The sequence below is a fragment of the Typopeltis vanoorti genome, chromosome 18 (genome assembly GCF_054136105.1).
Source record: "Typopeltis vanoorti isolate ZY-2024b chromosome 18, IOZ_Tvanoo_1.0, whole genome shotgun sequence".
In the NCBI taxonomy this organism is placed as follows: domain Eukaryota; kingdom Metazoa; phylum Arthropoda; class Arachnida; order Uropygi; family Thelyphonidae; genus Typopeltis; species Typopeltis vanoorti.
In genome coordinates, this window is record NC_143566.1 from 26,608,135 (window position 1) to 26,632,550 (window position 24,416).

The 24,416-nt window shown below is 35.5% G+C and overlaps 1 protein-coding gene across 1 annotated transcript in view; it reads left to right on the forward strand.

Annotated features, from left to right (window-relative positions):
- The window catches only part of LOC150096561 (transmembrane protein 208), an 89,904-nt gene that overhangs the window by 4,313 nt on the left and 61,175 nt on the right, over positions 1 to 24,416 (forward strand). The window contains exon 2 of the mRNA XM_090408470.1: positions 7,048 to 7,146. Within this exon, the coding sequence (XP_090264596.1) occupies positions 7,048 to 7,146 (99 nt within the window). The remainder of the gene's footprint in view (positions 1 to 7,047; positions 7,147 to 24,416) is intronic.

Sequence of the window (24,416 nt, forward strand, 5' to 3'; positions counted from 1 at the left end):
GCCCTAGTACAGAACCCTCAGGTACTTGGTTACCCTCATTCTTCTAGATTCCACTCCACCATATATTACTCTCCAATTTCTGTCTGTCAGGGACCCCCCCCCCCCCATCTTATCTCTAAAACATATGGTTATAGTAGTTTGGATCAGTTCGTGTCTCATTCCTGTACAAATGGACCAGTAATAAGTATGGATGACTCTTTCCATTATGTTTGCTTGCAGGATGCAAAGTGTTTATTTGAATCACATGTCCTGCAGTCAGCATTTGTTGCTCACAGCATTATCACTGATACTTCTCATCACAGTCATACAATAGCAAGTTAGACAGTGTTTTCTCGGTTGTGATAAGAAGCCACTACTTTTTTTGGTTAGTATGTAGCAGACATGACAATAATATCTGCAAGACTACCAGAAAAGTGCAGAAATGTAAAAGAAAAAAAAAAAATGCCCAGAACAATAGAAAAAAATCCAGTTGCTTGACAAATGTAGCACAGTATCTTAGAATTTCAGGTCTTTGAATCATCATGGATTTTTAATAAAATTAGTTTAATCCTTTATCCAAGTGTGAGCAAACTTTGTTTGCTCACACTTGGATAAAGGATTAAACTAATTTTATTATACTCTAACCAAGTGAAAAATAAACTTTCAACATCTTTCTCTAAATCCAGAGTAATTTATTAAAAAAGGGTGCACACCATTTGACAACTCCTATAGGTAGAGATGACCTGCTAATGCTTCTGCCTGGTATCTCCACTTGGGCCTGGCTACCACTGAAGAGACCTCAATAAAGGTCGAAACTAGTCTGGGTAGTGGCCCTTCCCTTAATGCATAACATTAGACATATCCGCAAGGAGATGTGTTTTGTATTATAGGAGATACTGAGATAGGATTGTTGGTAGCTTGCTCCACCTTTGCAACGAGTTGCCCTGGTGTTGTACCACCTTACCCCAGTCCTGAAGATACTTTCAGGTGCAAACTTTGTTTGCTCACACTTGGATAAAGGATTAAACTAATTTTATTATACTTTGACCAAGTGAAAAATAAACTTTCAACATCATGAATTTTTGTTACATAGATTAATCATGTTTATCAGCTTCTATACTCTTTGGTATGCACGGTGTGTGTGGATCACTGACCACCATAATTAATTATTATTATGTGATATCTCCAGGGAGTCCAATGACTCATTGAGGGAGGGCACCTACTCTTTGGGTCTGTCTCCACCACTCAGTAGACCAACTACTACGAACCACAACTACCATCATCTACACCAATGCCATCTACCACCCACCACTAGTATTTTCACTGACAATCATGAACATTCATTCTCATGATGGAATTTGAACCTGCAACCTTTTGGCTGGAAAGCAGATATGCTAACCACTCGCCTATAAGGCCACCAGTATTGTTCAGTCTGCTAAGAATGAGTATTGGATACTGTTAAACTGTCAAATATGCCACTTGATTGATATAGAGAATACATTTTAGAATGAATGCAGCTTAATGTGTATTTTATTCAAATTTATCTCATTTTTTATACAGTGTATAGGAGAAACAAATGAAGCATTGTTTTTGAAAAAGTAATCATTATTAATATTTACAGAAAGTAATCAGAATTAAAATTTTCAGTCATTTACAATCAAAACAAAACCTTTAAACTGTAATGCAAAAAAAGAAAAAAAATGGGAATTTTCCCATTTTCTGGACATAGGCTGTTTTTTTTTTTGTAGGTTTACAAATTACCACCAACACTAAATTTTCTTTCACCTTAAACTAGTGAAGCTTATGCACTTAAATATTTCAAAGTCAGTTTAATCAGAAGAGTTTTGTGTGCATGTTTTTTCACCACAGAAATGGGCTATCATGTCCAGGCAATATTCACAAATTTGAATATCGATTCAGTTTTTTTTTTTTTTTTTGTGGTCAACACTGAATTTTTTGAGCTTACACAGGATGACATTTCTTCCATTCCTTCATTTCAAATGATATCTATTTAGCAGCAGTGATATGCTCTTTTTTACTCCTTTTATTAGTGATTTCTGCAAATGGACATAGTAGTTTTTTAGACAACATCCCACCAGTATGGACCTAATGGTGAATATTGTTATCTGCAGGATATGTTGTGAGGGACCTTTCATTGTTCTGTGTTTCTTTCCAGCATGTAATAACTTGAATTCTCTGAATGGATATCTTTTGAATTAATTTATAGGCCTTTAAATTTAGCTGCTCTTGCATTGCCATTAATTTGTTAACTACCAAAGCAGAATGATTGAAGTATTTTATAGTATTCCTATTGAATACTTATAACCTGCTGGGAAAATATGGAGTCACTTATTGAAAGTTGTGGTGTGTGTGTAACATGATTTGTGACTATAAACCAGCATCATTGACCCAGCTATGTTTCCTTTAGAATCTTGGACGGCGAAGCTTTTAAGATTGGCTTTTTAAGAGCTTATATTTTTCTAGATTCATATCCCTCCCCCCATCCCCCCATGATTACCTGAAATTGGAAGGTTTCTTAGGGACAGTAACAACCCTTTATTAAGGGATCTTTTAAGTTTTGTTTTTACCTTACGAAATATATCCAGAATGATTGGTTTAGTGAAATCCTTTCTCTTTAGAATATTGTAATATTGACAAATTTTTTCTTGTCTTTGGAATCCAATGTAAGATGTGTAGAATATAATTGAATGGCAGATGCTATCATTTCTCCAGTTAAATAATGGATCTCTATAGTCCTGTAGTTGTTAATATCCCAATGCATCAATATATTAATGCTGCTTCCGTAGTGCTTTTGCACTTTAGATTGATACTTAGTGGTGCTGCTTATTCCTGAATATTAAACACGTGTCATTTTCAACTTTCCTCATGCTTCTGATTCTTTTCCCATTTCTTCTAGATAGAACTTTTTATGATAATTAATCTTATTTGTTTATAAAAGTTTTGGCTGTTTTACCGCCGCTTAATATGATGGTATCACAAATTACATATGCAAACAGTTTTATCCTTTGGATTTCCTTAAATATTTCCATGCAGCCTTTAGTGCCATAATAGTGAGGTGTACAAAGTACAAACAAAACTGAAAATCGTGGATTGACAAATTTTAAAGTATACTGATAATTTTCTTGGAAATACACTGATTATTTAATTGTCCTTAATTTATTCCAAAAAATTAAAAAAATCCTACCAAACTAGTTAGATACTTATGAAATTAATTACAGATTTGTAACTAATTCTGTAATTAAATACTCTTCAGATAAGCACAGCTTTCCCCCAAAAGTACCCTAGTTTATGAGAATACAATTGAAAAACACTAAATCAGCAAATAATGCTTAAATACTAAAATAATAACAAGGAAACTATAAAAATACGAAATGCACTCAAAACTGAACAAAATGAAAAAAAAAAATTGTTTATTTGTTAAACCAGTACCATTAGCAACACCAGCGAATGCATAATGAAGTATTAGTCTAATTTTCAGCTTTTGTGGATAATGGTTATGTATAATTCATATGCAAATAATGGGGAGTTTACTAATATAGCCTGTTGATGCATATATGTATATAATCACATACTTATTTAATGAACTAATTCAGTTGCACAATTAAAATTCTTAATCTTTGAAATAATTTAATATGAAATAAAATACAATGGGACAAAATACATGCAGTGCAAAACATGCATTACAGATATAACAGCCCAATCTAGAGCTCTGCTACCCATACACACATCAAGGGCAGACTGGAAAGATAGGCTACTGGTAGTTGGTAAACGGAGCAGTGGTGCTGTTCAAGTGTCTTGTGACTAGTGAGAGACTGTATGCAGTGCAAATAATTTTTTTATATATAATTAATACAGTGATAATTACTAAATTATCACTGTATTAATTTCTTGATTTTTTATATCTCTTATACAACAATCTCTCGATTAATGCGTCCCCGATTAGTGCATCATTTTTTTTCGATACCCAAATTCGTCTAATTGAAGTATTAGTCTAATTTTCAGCTTTTGTGGATAATGGTTATGTATAATTCATATGCAAATAATGGGGAGTTTACTAATATAGCCTGTTGATGCATATATGTATATAATCACATACTTATTTAATGAACTAATTCAGTTGCACAATTAAAATTCTTAATCTTTGAAATAATTTAATATGAAATAAAATACAATGGGACAAAATACATGCAGTGCAAAACATGCATTACAGATATAACAGCCCAATCTAGAGCTCTGCTACCCATACACACATCAAGGGCAGACTGGAAAGATAGGCTACTGGTAGTTGGTAAACGGAGCAGTGGTGCTGTTCAAGTGTCTTGTGACTAGTGAGAGACTGTATGCAGTGCAAATAATTTTTTTAAAATTACTAAATTATCACTGTATTAATTTCTTGATTTTTTATATCTCTTATACAACAATCTCTCGATTAATGCGTCCCCGATTAGTGCATCATTTTTTTTCGATACCCAAATTCGATTAGTACGCCTACATACATCTTAAAAATAAATGCTACAGATTTTAAAAATTTTCGATCTATACATTTTTTATGGCTAACTATTTTAAAAAATCACTCACCAGGATGAAATAATTAGTTTCCGATTTGAAATATTCTACAAAGTTATTTTTTACTGGCATACTACACTATTTCCATGTACACTATGTTACAAATTTAGGACCAAAATTTATGTCGTCTGCATTACATAGCATTTTGCTGATCATATCTCATGCAATTGTTTTCCTTTTTTATTTTAAATTATTTTCCTAACCTTTAATCATGAGTAAAAGAATTAATGGGCAAAAAATATAAGTGTGAAAATGATTCGAAAAGTAATCTGATTGAAAGAAAAACTTGAAATAATAAAGAAAAATTAACAAGGCGAGTCCTGAGCAAAGATAGGACAAGAACACAAAATTGGTGAATCAACTGCTGAATACAAAGCGAAAGGTAAGGCTGCTTCAAGTTCATCATGCATGCACTCGAAATCAAAGTATCATAATGATTGAATTAGAGAGACTTCTTTTTACATGGATCGAAGATTGTAACCAAAAATGTATCCCACTAAACACTGCACTGGCCTTATTAAATCAAAAGCATTGTCTCTTTCTAACCTGGAAAAAAAGAGCTGTCAGTGATGGAAAAGAAGAATTCCACATTTGTGCTGGGTGATTTGAGCGTTTCAAAAAGAGAAATAGCCTACATAATGTTCTAATCACAGGCGAAGCTGCAAGTGCAGATAAGGAGATATCCAGAGATTTTGAAGAAAATTGTGTAAGAAGGGACTATTGTGATCCACAAATATTTAATGTCGATGAAACCGGCCTTTTTTTGGAAGCGAATGCCTTCGAAGACTTTTCTGGCCAAATCAGAGAAATCTCAGCCTGGTTATAAAGTCGCAAAGTTGAATGAAATTACTGCTAGCAATATGCGAGCCGTTTGGAAGCACAATCTCCCACATTGTGCAAATGATTTTAGAGACTTTTCAAATGAATCTAAGTTAATTAAATCTCATTCTGAGAAGGTGAGTGATTCCGACTTGCTAAATTTAGATGCACAGTGGGAAAATCCTGAAGAATATAAAGAAAATTTAATCACTGACAAGCCCAAAGAGGTTTCACAGTAACAATTTGAAAATAGTTTTCGTACAATCGAAGTTTTTAAGCAGCAATCCTTAGAGACTAACCCTGTTGAAGAGAGAGAACCAGTAAAATTTGCAGAAGAGGCAATAGCATCATACTGTCAGTTGTATGAAAAAAAAAAGAAACAGAATGCCTGCCAAACTAGGTTAGCTCAATTCTTTGTTAAGAAGCAGAATAATAAATTTATATTCTGAGTATGTTTTATTGTCTTTCAGCTTCATGGTTTTCCTTTAACTAGGCCTTTAGACATACCCTAATTCTTTTATAAAAAAAAAATAAGGCTCAAAAAAGAAATCTGAAGAATGAATTATACTTTTTCCCATAGGTTATTATATTCGATTATTGCATTTTCAATTAATGTGCCTGTTTTAAAGAATGCATTAGGGGCATTAATCAAGGGATTGCTGTATAAATCAAACCCGCATGAAATATTTCTCCAGAAAAATAAAAATTTTTCTTTTTTATATTAGCATTGTTTAGTTGATATTGAATTTAGTTGATATATAAATTACCAATAGGTAATTTATTCAAAGCTGCTGGCTATTCAGGTAGAAAGTGCTGTAATGAACAATTGGCCAATCTAATAAATGCTAATTAATTGGTTAGTTTATCAGTGTGCACATGATATATACCAAAGTAAAATAGTAAAAATGGTTTATTTCGTATTAAGTTTCACATATGTTAAGCTATGTTTATCTGATTTATGATATTTTTATTTTACAGTGATACTTTGGGAAAATAAAAGAACACTATTGTACAGCCAAAGAGACAGCTGCTATGTACTTTCATATCCCTGGCCTTTTGAGTTGTGTATATACCCTCCCCCCCCCACACACACAACACCTTGCATGTTGCATATGAGATAATTATAGCCATGTGAGTGCACTTTGAAAGTACCTTACCAAAAAATAAACTGCTTTGGTGATTTTTATATTGTTAGTCTGGCAGACAAGATTTGTATGATGGTATTACTAGACAATTTTCAGTAATTGAGCATTTCAGATAAATATTCCACATGACAGCACATTTGTGGCTTCCTTTAGAATATGAGTGTTTCAGCGAATGTAATTTTATGTACAAGTTCTAGTCTGCTTAAAAGAGCATACCTGTTTTCATGTATTTGTATCAGATAAGTACAAATACATGATTTCTGTTTTGTTTTGTAACTGATCATCCTCCTAGAGTTAGAATGATAAATAGGCAGCAAAATGGAAGAAACATGGAATTGTTGCAGGAGCTGCAGAGAAAGTTAGATACTAAATATTTTGTGTTTTGCTGTTTCCTTGACTAATGCAATGAATTGTTGATATTCATTATTGAAAATAATTACTTGTGCCATTTTTATTTATTGGTATAGTAATGTTACTAAATGTTATAAGGATAATCTTATATGAAAATTTGTTTTAGCCTCAAAAGAAAAAGCAAGCTACAAAAGGACAAAAACAGATTGTTGAAGGTAATAAGGAGACATTAAAATTTTATGGAACCATGGCAGTTGGTGCTGAGGTAAGAATCAGTATGTGTGTGTTTGATTGTGCACATTTTTTTAATGTTTTTCTTTGCCAATACAAACCACCCAGAAATTTTTACTATTCAAAATAAATTATACCAACAAATTGAATTCATAGTGATGTGAAGTCCTCTTTTGTTAACACTTTAACTACTTTATGGAACACTTTGAACAACATCTCCTCGATGATATTACTTCCAAACCTATGCTTTAGTACAGATATGTCAGTGACATCTTTGCAGTTTGGAAAGGTTCTCCTTGTGATCTAGAAAATTTCATTTCCAAAATAAGTTCATCCTAGAATACAGCCCTGTTTAGAAAGAGAAAAAAAAAGAAAGAAAGAAAACCATGAGCATTTTTAGATTTGCTGATTCTTTGTCAGCTGGATGGTCTACACTTTTCAGTGTTTGTTTTTTTGGAAGAAAAATCTCACATGCTATTATATTCATACAAAGTTGTACCATCTTTCTTGTCAAAAATGCAAACTATTAAGACCTTACTGCATTGGATATGTTTCATAGATGACTTGCTACATAAAGAATTGCATTAAGTCAACTCAACCTTCTGGACAAATGATTTCAGCAAAGCCTCTATTAACCAATTCAAATGCTTCGTATCCATCGTATATTTCAATGTAATATCACTGGTATTACAGTTTTAATATGCACTTCACATCCATGATAACCTTGACGTCTAGCGACGTCTTGGCCAGTAGCATGGTTAATAAAACTTCCAATAGCTATAGGATTCCTTCCTCTTCGGTCATACTCCACTTCTGTGTTAAAGGAATATCTGAGTATATTGCAAAACATTTTAAAGCCTCTCAACATGTCATTTTTAACAATGTCAGAAAAATCTCTGCCATTTTCCCTTCATTTTTTTTTTTTTTTACATCTGATTCGCACACAAAAGGTCACAAAACCTATAGCACATTAGTGGGGCATAGGCAAGAGGAAAGGAGGAATCTGCTCACATTTTGTCTGAACAGATGAAGATTGTATTCCTTGGGGAAGGAGGAGACTGTTCCAAAGAACAGATGTAGATGGAATGAAAGAGGAGGCAGTGAAGTTGGTACATTGAGTCTCAAGATGGACTGTAAAAGAGTGTTGGTTAGCAGCAGCTCTTGTTCTAATAATTTTGAAGGAATAATAGTGATAAATTCAGCAGAGCACTGTCCATGAAAGTATCTGTAGAAGAGGCACAAGGAACTAAACATCTGAAAGAGGGATTGAAGTGGATATGTTAGAGGGATCTTTTGGATAGAAGCAAACAATCTTAGAGAAGATTTTGGTGCATCACCCCAAATATGGGAGCAATATTCCATGGTTGAGTGGATTTGGACTTTCAAAGGACGAGCTTCCTCCCCTTAATTTTCCATTCATTTATGAGATCCGTTACTCTTGTGGCCTATTTTATTTTGGACAGTCTGGAAGTCCTGCCTTTGCCTGTCATGAGGAATGTAAATCTTATATCAAGTATCTTATCTTGAACCTGAACAATTTGTCCTTGTTGAATGTTCCATCCTAAGCACAGAGTCCTGCAGAATAAAACAAATCTTGTAAAGGAGAAGATTCCTTATGGAATGTCTTTATAAGGATACTTATGAAATATTACTATGATCAACCTTAAATAGATCTGATTGGCCTGTGTTTGGTAGATATATGATATAGCCATTGGGAATTGGTTGACTATTTCTTATCTTGCTAATGCTATTATGACATTTTAAAAAATTTTTTAATTGTATATTATGTTCAATTTTTTTGAAGATACCTTAGATACATATGTTAAAATTCGATGATCAATATTTGTCTATTTAACTTAAATTATCGATCCTTTAATTTCCTTTAATTTCTGTAAATCTCATATTATATATTGTATTATATGATCCCTTTACAAATAGTTTGTTTCTGTCTTCTTTCTCGTGAGCACAGGTGAAAACAGTAATCTAGACATTTTTATTAAAGCCTTCGACAGTGGAAGAACTGACTTATTCCTACAGGTTAGTGTGCTCTTTAATCCAAAATGGTGACAACACCTTAGCAAAGTAACCCTGAACCTTCTCTGTTCATCACCACAGGAATCAAACTGTCTTCATTGACTATCTCTATGCATTGAAGCAGAGTATTACAAGAATTGGTATTTTTGTAATACTTGGCCTGCATTGTTCTCAGCCCAAAATGCATAACCTTGCACTTTATTTTATTTTTATATTAACCCTACACGAGAAGTCACTAAACCTATAACAGTACTTTGAGAAAGATAACGTAAAAAGGAATCTATTAACAAGGTTTCCTGAAAATATGAGGTTAGTATGCAGAGAAGGTATTCTGAAAAATGAAAGAAGAAAATGAGAAGTTAGCTGAGAAGTGGTAGTCACCAATTTAGTGCAGAAACACCCCTATGAGAAAGTGACTGGAGGAAGTCTGCAAGGATCACTTCTTAGGCAAATTGTTGTCTACTGTATATAATCAAGAATTCTCAGGGAAGTTTTGGTATGCCACTCTAAATATGAAAAGAGTATTTTAAGGCCAGGGAGATTAGTGATTAATAAAGTGTAAGGAGTTGAGCAGGAGAGAAGAGTGTTTTGTCTTAAAAAGAGTATCATGTTTTTTTGGAGGTTGTGGATGTATGTAAACATGTTTATACATATAAGGTAGAAGTTGAAAGGCAGCCTACAAGAAGGGAAAATTGATCTCGACTGAAATTAGAAGAGTATCAAAAGTAAGAGACAGAGTGAAGTAAGATCTTTCTTCCATTTAATAGGACTGGGTTGTGATACCATTAAAATAAATGATTTATCTTGCCCCCCCCCCCCTGAGGATGTGAGATCAGTGTTCAAAACATTGGTTATGAGCTGATTTTGAAGCTTGAATCATTTTAGTACTGAGGTTTCTTAAATGAAAAAGTGCACTGTAATCAGCAAAACTATGAATAGCATTTGAAATTAGAAAGAGAGAGAGATCATTAATGTATCTGTGTTACTTCAGCCCAGCATTAATATAGAATTCTGCTGAAAAGAAGACATCCACCATTACAGTGTGAACAACCAGAGAGGAAAAAATTGGCAATCCAGTCACATAGAGTAGGAAGGAACACATAAGATGGTAGCACTGGCGAGAGGAGCACAATATCAAACACAAACACTTTTTGAAATGTCAAGAACAAATACACGAGTTTCCAAAGGTAAGGTTAGTGAGGAAGTGTGCTGTGGAATGAGAATAGAAGAATCCATATTATCACTAATTAACTGATGAGTCTCCAGGTAGTGTAGAAGCTGGTTGTTGATAACTTTCATCACTTTTGATAGTATTGAGGTAGGACAACCAGCATAAAGACTTGTTTCTTTGGTGGGTAGATACCAGATGATGGTGTCAGGTTATATAGATTATTCAGGAGTGGTGTTAATTCTTGAATACAAGTTTATAGCACAACTGGAAGGATACCATCTGGACCAAAGACTTATTAACATCAAGACTGTTGAATATTTTTCTGATGTTCTTCCATTGAATAATCAGAGGATGCATGCTGCGGATATTTCATGGAATAGTGGAAGGAGATTTTTGTCTTCGTCATCTAAATATGAGTTTGGAAAATATCTTATACCTAGGTGATGTTAACATTGTTCCATCAGGATTAGAGTGGGATGTGGAGGTGGAAACATAATAAGACATTAAGCTTGCCTCCTGCTGTTTGAGCAGGAAGCAAGCAAGCCTAATGCATTTGACCCTTACAAACTTTGCTTTAGATGATGTCTTTTTACATTTGTTACAGGCTGAAGTGTAAGCTGTAAGGGGCTGGAGTTATTAATTTTGTCTATCGAAAGGTATGCTGATTTCAGTGGAGTGTGGGGAATAAAGGCAAGAATAATTTCATTTATTTGATTGGAGCAAAAGCTTGTATTAGGAGAGTGGAAACAATCAGACTATGGAAAAGAAGCATAGAAATCCAATGGTCATCCCAGTGGGCAATGTTGTAGTACCATAGGATAGGAACGCTGAGTTTGGTTAGGAGAAGGATGATTTCTGGAAAAGAAATAGGGAGCAGGTTATGATCAGGGTTGCCAACAGGAAAGCTAAGTCAAGGGAGAGCTGGTTAAGAAAATGTCCTTGTTGTTGGAAGAATGAGGAGGATTATCTTATTCTGGTAGTTTGGTGAATGATTTCTGTTTGGTCATTATTCACAGCAAATCATTCTGCTTCTATTCCAGCTTGGTCTATGAAGTTAGAGGAGAGGAATCAATGTATATTATGGATGTTGAAATCTCTGAAGTAGATTATTACTGTTTGGGGTAATTAGACTATATGATTGACTTTCAGAGATAATTGGAAAGGTAAGAATTTTCATCAAAATGAGGAGAATAGTCAAGGCAGCGAAATGAAGCCAGGAAATCTCAAGTCAAAGCAGATCATATAAAGAGGATATCAACATTGAACCAATATTCATTGTCATTTGTCTAGAACCATTTGCTCATCTTGCAAAGATTCTGTATCAGAAATATTCTTTATCAACCTTTGCAATTTTGCTTCATATTGTAAATATCATTTGGGGTGGTAGATTATATTAGCTTGAGAAGTACTATAGTGCAATATATCAAATGCCTTTTTCAAAAAGTTTTTACTTTAATATAATGGATAGATAAATGCTAGTTGTTCTAGCTCACCATAGTAATATTTCATGTCTCCATCCATTTTTAAATTTGAGTTTGCTGCCTCAAGCTGTCTACTACAGCTGCATATGATAACTGCCTTTAGAAGTGGTCTAAAAGACAATTTTTGATGGTAGTTGTGAAAGCTGTTGTCAGCCGTCTTTCACATTAAACCTTTAGGCAGTCTAGAAGCCCACTTTTGAAGGTTGATTACTGAATAATTCAGATTTATAGGCTTAGGTTTCTGTGGTTTAGCAGTTCAAAAGAAAAATTCCGGTATTGCGACCATATGTTTATTAAGATAAATAAAAATAAACAAACCCGACAAGTTTCGTATGTTGTTTTACTTACATCTTCAGGGGTTAAAGATAACTAAAAGTTTAAACACAAGAAATGAGAAATTACTCAAAATAGTCCATTCTATGATGTTATGGTCTAACTGTTCATTAAATTAAAAAATCCGAATTCAGAATCTGTGCATGTTAAGTTTGAATAATGCTGGATGTTGTCACGTTCACACTGTCTGAGGTCTGACTTAGGTATATTTTTTATCAATGCTGACCAAATGTGGTGTAGAATTAGGCCCAGGTTTTTGTTGCATTGCATTGGAATTCTAAGAATATTAGCAGCTTCTTTAAATTTCCTTGTGAAACAGTTTTTTTCAATATAAGACATGTTCGTTTTATGCCAGAGTACATTATGGCCAGTGGAAGTTGTGTGGGATACTAGGCCTCATTTGTGTTCTCTCTCTTTTTACATGTCTTTTTGGTGTTCGTTCATATGAATTTTCCCTGATCTTCCCATCTGGCCTACGTAGCAGATGCCACAGGAACAATGAATTTTATATACACCTGGTTTTGTTAAAGGGTGATGTGGAGGTTTTGGGGGATGTAGAAATCTTGATATTTTTTCTAGCAGAAGAAAAGCAACTTTAATGTTATGTTTGCTTAGTAATTTGGCGAATTTGCCTGTAACATTCTTGATGTATGGCAGCGTGATTGTGTTCTTGAAATTTGTGTTCTCTCTCTCTTTTTACATGTCTTTTTGGTGTTCGTTCATACGAATTTTCCCTGATCTTCCCATCTGGCCTACGTAGCAGATGCCACAGGAACAATGAATTTTATATACACCTGGTTTTGTTAAAGGGTGATGTGGAGGTTTTGGGGGATGTAGAAATCTTGATATTTTTTCTAACAGAAGAAAAGCAACTTTAATGTTATGTTTGCTTAGTAATTTGGCGAATTTGCCTGTAACATTCTTGATGTATGGCAGCGTGATTGTGTTCTTGAAATCTTGCTTTTGTGAGATGCTTGTAGGAGGTGTTTTGAGGATTTTCTTGATTATCTTATGTTCAAAACCATTTTTTCTGAGGATCTGTGTTAAATAATGTAATTCTTCATTTCTCTTTTTTTCTGGGCTGGAAATATTGCAAGCTCTGTCGTTCATGACTTATTTTTCACGGTATTAACAACACCACACAATTTTATAAAAGAGATGTTTTATTAACGCTTATATTTTGCTGATTTTCAACTCAGCATCATTAGAGCACAACACACTTATACATGCAACGGTGAGTGAGTAAAAAAAGCTATGCAGGAGTTTTTCTTAGGATAACAGTCTCCCAAATTTTTGGCAAATTAATGCAACCATATTTGTTAAGGTTGGGAGAATTCTTCAAAGCCATTGCTGACTTAAAAAATAATCTTTCAAATCTATAATGACTCCTAAATAGCACATTCGTTTTCCTCCATCTAATCCTGTGTGAACGAGTGCCCAAAGTGTGGTCTGCCAGTCCTGACTTGCCATAGTAATAGTAGCGAATGTATCTTTCATGTTCTTCCAGGCAGATGTTAACTGATCTTCCTGTTTGCCCATAATAGGCCAAGTCACAGTCACAAGGAACTTCATATACTCCTGGGTGTGCTAAAGGGTGAACGGATCAGAGTTTGCCAGCTTGACATGAGGTTTGAAAGTGGTGCAAAGGCCATGTTTCAACAATACTTTGGCTATCTTTTCCGATGTACCTCTGATATAGGGAATAGAAATGGTAATTTTGTATTCTTGTGTATTAGGTGAGGGCAGAGTAATGGGCCTATGTAGTATTTTATCTATTTTGTAGGGATTGTAGCCGTTAGCTAAGAACGTATGGCGCAGATATTGGAGTTCTGTGGCCAGAGCTGTATCGTTAGAACAAATGGCTCTGTGTGAAAGTGTTTTTAAAATGCCATACTGTTGGACTGGATGATGATGTGATTGTTTATGTAGGTATCTTCCTGTGTGTGTAGGCTTTCTGTAAATAGAAAAAGATAGTGATCCATCTGAAAGGCGGGTGAGTAATGTGTCAAGAAATGGTAAACAGTTATTTGATTATTTTTCTACTGTGAAGTGGATTTTGGAGTGTTGGATGTTTGGTAGGTGACAAATGCATCCAAAGCGTCTTGTCCATGGTTCCAGATAGCAAACACATCATCTACATAGCATAACCACACTTGTGGCTTGTATGTAGTTGTGGTAAGTACTTTGTTTTCAAAGTGTTCCATGTAAAAATTTGCTAATGGGGGATGGGGGGAACCCATAGTAGTACCATTAATCTGTTTGTAGAATTTTCCTCCTCATGTAAAGTAACCTGCATTCATGGTAAATTTAAATAATTAAAAAATATCGGGGAGAAATTTCGACTTGATTAAATCAAGAGTGTCTATAAGCGGTACATAAGTCATGAATAACTGTCAACACTTAAGCTTATCTGTTAGATCTGTCCCTCAAGGTTTTTATTAAAATTATTTTTTGCCTGGGGTGATGGTGTGGGGCCATATTAAGAAATCTTCCTGTGTTGGTGGGTTTTCTATAAATGGAGAAAGATAATCTATTATCTTTTTCATTGATTTCTATTAGGATATCAAGAAAAGGAAGTTTTTTATGTTCTTCTTGTTCCAAAGTGTATTTTATGTTGTATAGATTATTAAGATAATCTTTAAAAGCAGTGAGGTTCCTCTGTTGTTCCTGGCCATATGATAAAAATATCGTCTAAGTAACGAAGCCAAATTTTTGGTTTTTTATGATAGTTGTTTAATGCATTATTTTCAAAAATTTCCATATATAGGTTAACTAAAGCTGGAGAGAGGGGGGGGGGAGCCCATTGCCACTCCTTCTTTTTGTTCCCAAAATTTATGAAAAACATATTTTTTATGCAATGTTTATATAGTTCTCCAATGTCCGGTGGAAAAAAGTCTTCAAGGTGATTCACTGTTTCATTTCTGGGAACATTTGTAAAGAGCCTGACTACATCCAAACTTGGCAAGATGTCTGAAGGTTCTATGTACGTAGGCTGTTCAATAAGTTATAAGACTATATTTATACAGAAAACTGATTACCTTTAATCGTCATCATTTACATGGTCTTTTTCAAAGTAACTACCGTGAGACGTGATGCATTTGTCCCAACGTTGCATCCACTTCTTAAACACATATGAAAGTCTGTTTTTTGAGAGTTCTTTCAAAGCCGCCTCTGCAGCTTTTACACATGCTTTGTTTCTTTCGAAATGGTGGCCTCTTAGTGGTTTCTTGAGCTGAGGAAACAGCCAGAAATCGCATGGTGCGAGATCAGGACTGTATGAAGGGTGTGGTAGGATATCTATGTTGTTCTTCTGCAAAACATCCACTACACAACCAGCAATATGTGGCCTTGCATTATCGTGGTGCAATAAGAAGCCATTCTTCAGCAATGGATGCTTCCTTTTGACGTGCTATACCATTGTCCGTAAAACATTCGCATAGTATGAGCCGTGTACAGTATTCCCGGGTTCTACAGTGTGTTGGTAAACAATGCCTTCGTAGTCAAAAAAACATTATGGTCATAACTTTACCAGCCGATTTTACAGTTTTTGCTTTCTTGGGGGATAGGCGAGGACGGTTGCTTCCATTCACTGCTTTGCTGTTTCATTGTAGGGTCATAGTGGTACAACCAAGCTTCATCTGCTGTAATGATGCGTTTTAAGAAGTTGTCGCCTTCTTGTTCCAGTCTTTCTTTCCATTCTGTGCACACATCCACTCGATGCTGCATTTGCTCCGGTGTCAAGAGTTTGGGAATCCATCGGGCGCAAACACGTTTCAGTCCCAAATGTTCAGCCATGATTGAGTGAACACTTCCCACAGAAATATTCAGGACAACATGCAGCTGGTGTACTGCGTTCTGCGATCCTCCTTGATGATAATCGCTGCTGTATTGATCATTGTCTCTGTGATGGACGTTGAAGGTCTTCCCTCACGTTCAAGATCTTCCACATTTTGCCTTCCTTCCTTAAAAGTTTTATGCCAGCGAAAAACACTTGCCCTCGACATTGCTTCATCATGGAAAGCTTCGCATACATGTTAAAAGTGTCCGATGCCAATTTTTGCAAACGCACACAAAATTTAATCGCATAATGCTCTTCCAAGGATGCTTCCATTTTGAAGACTGGTCGCGGCCCGTAGGGTGCTGAAACAAGCTTGCACTTAGTCACGTGACACTCTGGCACATCAGCCCGTATATGCCATCTGTAAACCTCTTTTGTTAATACAGACAGCAACATTTCTTTATTCCACAGAAATTAATATTGTGATGAGTGGTTTCACGACAGTAAAATTAGTCTTATTACTTATTGAACAGCCCTCGTATATATATCCTTTACCTTCTCAATAAAATGTGCACTGTTCCAGCACCGAAAAAAAGAAATGAAGAATTACATTATTTAACACAGATCCTCAAAAAAAAATGGTTTTGAACCTAAGATAATCAAGAAAATCCTCAACACACCTCATACAAGCATCTCACAAAAGCAAGATTTCAAGAATGCAATCACACTGCCATACATCAAGAATGTTACAGGCAAATTCGCCAAATTACAAAGCAAACATAACATTAAAGTTGCTTTTCTTCTGCTAGAAAAAATATCAAGATTTCTACATCCCCCAAAACCTCCACATCACCCTTTAACAAAACCAGATGTATATAAAATTCATTCCTGTGGCATGTGCTACGTAGGCCAGATGGGAAGATCAGGGGGAATTCGTATGAATGAACACCAAAAAGACGTGCAAAAAAGGAGAAAACATAAATCAGGTCTAGTATCCCACACAACTTCCACTGGCCATAATGTACTCTGGCATAAAACGAACATGTCTTATATTGAAAAAAACTGTTTCACAAGGAAATTTAAAGAAACTGCTAAAATGCTTAGAATTCCAATGCAATGCAACAAAAACCTGGGCCTAATTCTACACCAAGTTTGGTCAGCATTGATAAAAAAGCCAGCATTGTTCAAACTTAGTATGCACAGATTCTGAATTCGGATTTTTTAGTTTAATGAACAATTAGACGGCCATAACATCATAGAATGGACTGTTTTGAGTAATTTCTTATTATTTTGTGTTTAAACTTTTGGTTACCTGAATTCAGTTTTTAGTTCTTTTATCTTTGAATTAACTGGAATTTACTATACAACTGCTGGTGGACTTTGATAAGAAGCAAAATGAATTGTGTGACTTCTAACCTTCAAGTTTTCTGAATAATTCCACCTTGTGGATATTTGAGGTTAGTGAGAGATCATTTGACTCTAAAACTTTTGACTGTGTTCAGCATGTGAAACTGTGGGAAGTAATGAAAAGAATGGGTTTTCCTCAACACACTATCAGGTTGATAGCCAACTTGTATAAGGAGCAAGAAGCCACAGTAAGAACAGGTGTTGGATTGACTGACTGGCTTCAAGTTGGAAAAGGAGTTAGACAAGGATGTTTACTCTCTCCTCGCTTGTTTAGTATATATGTAAACAGAGGGAATTTCAACTCAATTCTAGCAAGACAAAGATCATGGTTCTCAAAGGAAAAACAAATAGAGAAGCTCTTGAGAAACAAGTGTATCTTAATGGAGAAAGAATTGAGGAAGTCAGCAAGTTTGAGTACCTGGGATCCATTATTAATGTGAAGAATTGCTGTTCAGGAGATGTCAGAAAAAGGTTAGGAATGGCTAAAACTACAGTCAGAGACCTGTCTAAAATCTGGAAGGATGGATCTATCTCCATGGGAACAAAGTTGAGGATTTTAGATGCAGTTGTTTTACCAACAGCGACTTATGGATGCGAGACTTGGAACCTAAAGAAGTCAGATAAGAAACAGATATCTGCTTTTGAGATGTGGTGTTACAGAAGCTGTTAAGGATATCATATACTGAAAGGCGTACAAATGAATGGGTGTTAGAAAAGATTAGTAGAACTTTAAGGCTCCTTAAGGATATTGACAGAAGAAAGTTAAAATATTTTGGATACATAGAAAGGATAGAAGGAGGACTTCTCAGAACAGTAATAGAAGGTAAAGTTCCTGGAAAAAGAGGCAGGGGTAGACCATCAATGAGATGGATGGATGGATGGCGTGTGTGGAGTGACTGATCTTCAGAGAGTTGAGGCTGCCAGAAAAGCAAACAACAGGACTACATGGTGAGGCCTGGTGTGGAACATCACCGAGCATCGGCGTGACCATACGGCACCTGTAGATGCCCAGTGAACATGGAGAGAGAGATAGAGAGATCATTTAGAAGATGAAGAGAATAGGCAAATGTATGGAAACATACATTTGTCTATAAGCAGAAATGAAACTGACTTCCTAATTAAAAAAAAGAGGGGGAGTAAACCTATAATGCATATGTTTTATTTTATTCATTTTTCATATACAGGATGGTTCAAAATTCTATGTACAAACTTTGAGGGGAGGTAGAGAACATCAAAATCAACCATATTCACATAGGAAAGCATGACTGGAAACCCCACCGGAAGGTACTAACGAGCACAAAGATACAGAAATAACACAAGGCAGTAAGTAGTGTAAAAAACTTTATTAGGCATAACTGAACAGTTCTGTAGTAGTTGGATGCATAATATGGTTTCATATCAGGTGCTCAAAGTTACGACCATTGTTAGCAGTGATGCATGCCTGACACTGACGACGCATTGATTACCATACATTTTCGAAAATACCTGGTGTTTCCCAGATATTAGTAGTGCCGATGGCGATTCTTGCCACGAGGTCCATGTCAGAGGCAACAGACAATTCGTACACCATGACTTTAAGGGTCCCCCCCCCCCACAGAAAGAAAGCAATGCTCGATAAATCAGGTAAGCGTGGAGGCCATGCGATGGGTCCACCATGCCCAATCCATTGAGCGCCAAAGGACCTGTCCAAATACTGACACACAGAAATGCCAAAATGGGCTGGAGCCCCCATTGTGTTGGAACCACATTCTGCCAATGCACTGTCATTGGAACATTGTTCAGTAAATCCGGCAGAACCTCTTTCAGAAAGGTCTGATACTTCTGGGAGTCTAGTCGGGGTGGTAACATGTATGTGCCGACTAAACAGTCAGCGACAATATCTGCCCATACATTAATGGTGAAGCATTGTTGTGCAGCATGTAATCGCACAGCATGTGGGTTCTCATGGGCCCACACAAGAGCATTGTGGTGATTGAAGACCCCTTTGCAGGTAAATGAAGCTTCATCCATGAACAAGTTGGAAAATCTGGGTCTATGGTACTTTTCTTCAGAAACCACTGCGCGAATTCCACACGTCGACGATAATCTTCGGCCATCAGTAACTGGACCCGTTGCAGATGAAATGGATGTAAGGACTCAGAGTGCAAAATGCACACACTGGATCGAGATGCTCCTATAGCAGAGGCAGTGGCACATGTGCTTGTCTCTGGAGTATTGTCCATCGCATGCAACACCTCCTCTTCCATGGCAGGATTTCGCGTCAATCATGGTCGCCCACTATCATGCTTGCAATCCCTAAATGATCCATAGTCACACAAATTCTGATGCAAATACACAAACATTTGGTGATGCAGTACATGTCTGTTTGGGTACCTTTCGTGATACATTCGTACAACGGCTTGTCCATTACCGTCAGCTAACCCATAAACAAGGGGCACGTCTGCCATCTGAGCGTTCATAAAATGATGGATGTTCTTCTTACAACGTCAAAAGCTTGAATGAGGAAGCCCTAATTGCTCACCTGCAGTGCTGGCGAACACCATCACCTACCACTTTCGCGCGGCATTTCCGGTCATGCTTTCCTATGTGAATATGGTTGGTTTTGATGTTCTTTAACTTCCCTCAAAGTTTGTACGTGGAATTTTGAATCACCCTGTATATCTTATTTATCTATTTATTTATATTTACATAATTTCGGAAACCTGCCCTAGAGACCTAAATATAGAACTTTTTTAAGCCTTCAGTAACCAAGGGAGTGACCTCACACTAGATAATGAAGTTTATCTCTCACCTAAAGACAATCACAAACATCAGTGACCATGGGCAGATCTGAACACACATCCTTTTGATTGAAGAGAAAGTTATGTTTCTACTTGGCCAGAGTAAGAGAATTTAGCACTGACTGCATAGAGATATGATTACTATGGATCATAACAGTATACTCCATCCTCCTTCTCTCTCTCTCTCTCTCTCTCTCATTGGCTGCTTTACTAGCTCTTTGGGTAATTCTGATAGCCAGTCAGGCTGGGAAACTAGCATTTTGAGTATATACACCTCTCCATTACTCTAGGATAAAGCCTGTAAAGTTGGGTTAAAGAAGAAGAAGAAATAGAGTAAGGACTTGCAGTGTAAGGCTATAGACTTATGGACATATCTTCAAATTAGAAATTACCCATTCTCCACTAAGTAGTAACCTGACCTTGCTGTTGAATGCTTTATCACTTGATTATAAATTAATAAATTAAATATGCCAAGAAATTCTTATTTAATCCTTTATCCAAGTGTAAGCAAACAAAGTTTGCAAGTGAAATATTTTCACAACCAGGCTACTTGTACGTGGGCTGTTCAATAAGTAATAAGACTAATTTTACTGTGGCGAAACCACTCATCACAATATTAATTTCTGTGGAATAAAAAAATGTTGCTGTCTGTATTAACAAAAGAGGTTGATAGATGGCGTATATGGGCTGATGTGCCAGAGTGTCATATGACTAAACGCAAGCTTGTTTCAGAGCGTCTACGAGGCACGACCAGTCTTAGAAATGGAAGCGTCCTTGGAACAGTGTTATGCGATTAAATTTTGTGTGCATTTGCAAAAATTGGCATTGGACACTTTTAACATGATACGCGAAGCTTTCCACGATGAAGCAATGTCGAGGGCAAGTGTTTTTCGCTGGCATAAAACTTTTAAGGAAGGAAGGCAAAATGTGGAAGATCTTGAACGTTAGGGAAGACCTTCAACGTCTATCACAGAGACAATGATCAATACTGCAGCTATTATCAAGCACGTCAAATGGAAGTGTCCATTGCTGAAGAATGGCTTCTTATTGTACCACGATAATGCAAGGCCACGTATTGCTGGTTGTGTGGCGGACGTTTTGCAGAAGAACAACACAGATATCCTACCACACCCTCCGTACAGTCCTGATCTCGCACCGTGCGATTTCTGGCTGTTTCCTCAGCTCAAGAGGCCACCATTTTGAAAGCAACAAAGCATGTATAAAAGCTGCGGAGGCGGTTTGAAAGAACCCTCAAAAAACGGACTTTCACATGTGTTTAAGAAGTGGATGCAACGTTGGGACAAATGCATCGCGTCTCATGGTAGTTACTTCGAAAAAGACCATGTAAATGATGTCGATTAAAGATAATCTGTTTTCTGTATAAATATAGTCTTATTACTTATTGAACAGCCTACGTATATAGAGACTAGATTCTTCACATTAATTGCTTTAGTAATCCATAATGCAAAGCATACATCCCTTTGGGTGTGTATAATGCTTTGCATTATGGGAATATACACTACCGAGACTGGTTTGAATCTTTATTGAGGTCTCATCTGTGGAAGCCAGACCCAGAAGAGATACCAGGATTGAAGTAATGCAGAAGTCATATATTTCCCATATACAAGTAGTGAAAAGGTGTAAAATCTTATTATTATTAAAATACTGTAGATTAAAGCTAGTTGGCAAAAGTTTTTTGACTTGGTTATAAATTAATTTATAACATCATTTATTATTGTATTTATTATATATATTTATATTTATTATATTAATAAATTAAGACTTATATAAATTAATTTATAATATACTGACCATTAGGTACCACATCTAAATACCTGACAGTCAAAAAGAAAAAAAAAACTTTTTTTTTTCTTTTTTTGGCTTTACACAAAGTTTGCAAGTGAAATATTTTCACAATTTAGTATACTTTGATTATAGATATAATCAAAGTATACTAAATATGACTAATTTTTTTTTTTTTTTTTGTCAATAGTTTAACTGATTCTAATAAAAAAAATTGTGGTTTGCATAATGGTTAATGTGAAATTAAGAGCTTATCTTTAGGATTCCACAAGCAAAGCTTATGCAGTATCAGTGCAGAATGCTCTAATGTTGCTGCATGCACACTGTTTCTTTGTATTGGATTGTGCTGATGTTATTCATAACATTGCTTCATGGTAAAAACAATGCCAGATAAAAAAAAACTTATTATTTTGTTGGTTTTCTAACCATCATCATCAGAGCACAAATTACAACTGAGGTAAACACAACACTTCATTTTAGATTGTTATAGAAACAATTCAAATTGTAACAAAAAAAGGAAATAATGTCACAAGACTCGCATCTAGGACAAGGTCCTTTGTTAGCACATTAGTTATTTTCCTGTTAGTTTGAATTGTTTCTATAACAGTCTAATTGAGTTCTGTGTTTACCACAGTAGTTATGTGCTCTGATGATGCTACTTAGAAAACTAGCAGGAAAAGAACTACCTTGTCCTAGATGTGAGCCTTGTGACATTATTTCCTTTTTTGTTACAATAACATATTTATTATTATTATTATTACATAACACCTCCAGGGAGTCTTTGGACTCCTGGAGCCTATTGTTCTTCCAACAAAAGTATTTCTGGCTGATCTTAATTACTTTGTATATTCATTGTATTTTGTTACCAATTTGTTTATTTCACAGTTATAGACTATGAATTAAATTTTTTTAATCCATTTGTATATAATGTTGTTTAGTCTGCCAGGTGCTTCACTGGGAATTGTATCATTCATAGCTTTACCATGAGTTCCCTTTGCTGAAGGGCCATTTCACATAACAAATATTTTAGTACCTTACTTGGCCTAACAGACTGCTCCCACAGTTACTCATAATAGCTTGTGATTGATGTGGCTACAAACTTTTGGTTACAAATAATTGGAGATATATTCTCACTTTGCATAATGATATTGACAGTGAAAGATGAGTGATTTCCTTATTCACGGACAGAAATGCTGAATTAGTAACATTGTGATGACAGAAAAATTTATAGATATCATTGTGTATAAATCTTGGGTGCCTGCAGTCATTTATAATCAATTAAGAAACTAATATTACTGCTAAATGTTTGTTTTATTATTGTTGTTATTATTATTATTACTACTTTATTCACATAATTGATACAAAGTCAAAACAAGATATCATTTAAACAACAATTTGACTGGTGATACAGAGCAATTCAGATTTTGCCCAAGAATCTAAGAATAGTCTGTCTGGTAGTGTCATAAAATATGGACTATTCCAAGTAATGCTGTTTTTCATAGTTCATGTGGGGTCACTTTGATGTTTAATTGTAAATAGTTGGATAGTTTCTTTGAAATTGCACCAAGTGCACCCATAACTATTGGGATGTTTATTAATTTGATATTTAGTAATTTGATGTGTTTAAGTCACAACCAGCCAACTTCAGTTGTCAGATCTCGATATTTAGTAATTTTTTTCCAGTTCTTTGTTGTAATGTTGTTATCACTGGGTATCGCGATATCAATAATCCAAACCTGTCGATGTTCGATAATTGTGATGTCAGGTCTATTGTGTTTCAAATGCCAATCAATTTTTATTCTAAAGTCCCAAGAATTTTTGCTGTTTCGTTTTCCAATACTGTCCCTATTTTATGCTGCCACCAGTTATCAGAGGTAGGAGAGCTATATTTTTTACATACATGCCAATGAATTATTTTGACTGCTTGATCATGGTGGTGGTATTTATAATCAGTTTGAGCTATCTTGCTGCAGCACTGATTATATGTTTTACAGTGTCATCTTTCTGATCGCATCATCTGCATTTGCTGTTATTATCGATGTTCAAAATTTTTCTTTGATTGCATTAATTCGTAATGCCTGTTCTTGAGCTGCTAGAATAAATGTTCCTGTTTCTTTTTAATATATCCATATTGTAGCCATTGCCACGCCTTGTTCACATCAGTTTTTTCTCAGTATCTTGAAGAAATTGGCTGTGCAAGGGTTTATTTTTCCTCACACATATCGGTTATTTTGCTGTTCCTTTTTGTAATCAATTTGCTTCCTATTGCTTTTAGAAGGCCTTCTTGTGTAATTGTATGAAGCATTTGCTCAGAGCTGTTGTCGATGTAACTTTTTAAACTAATTTCTTCTTCCACAATCTCTCACTTGCAGCAGACCCCATCCACCTATTCTCCTTAGTAGGTACAACCGGTCAACATCACTTCGTGGATATAATGCATAGTGATTAATTTTCTAGTTTTGTGGTCCAATTTGTTCAGATCTTCTTTTGTCCAATTTATTATGGCAGCTGTGTATT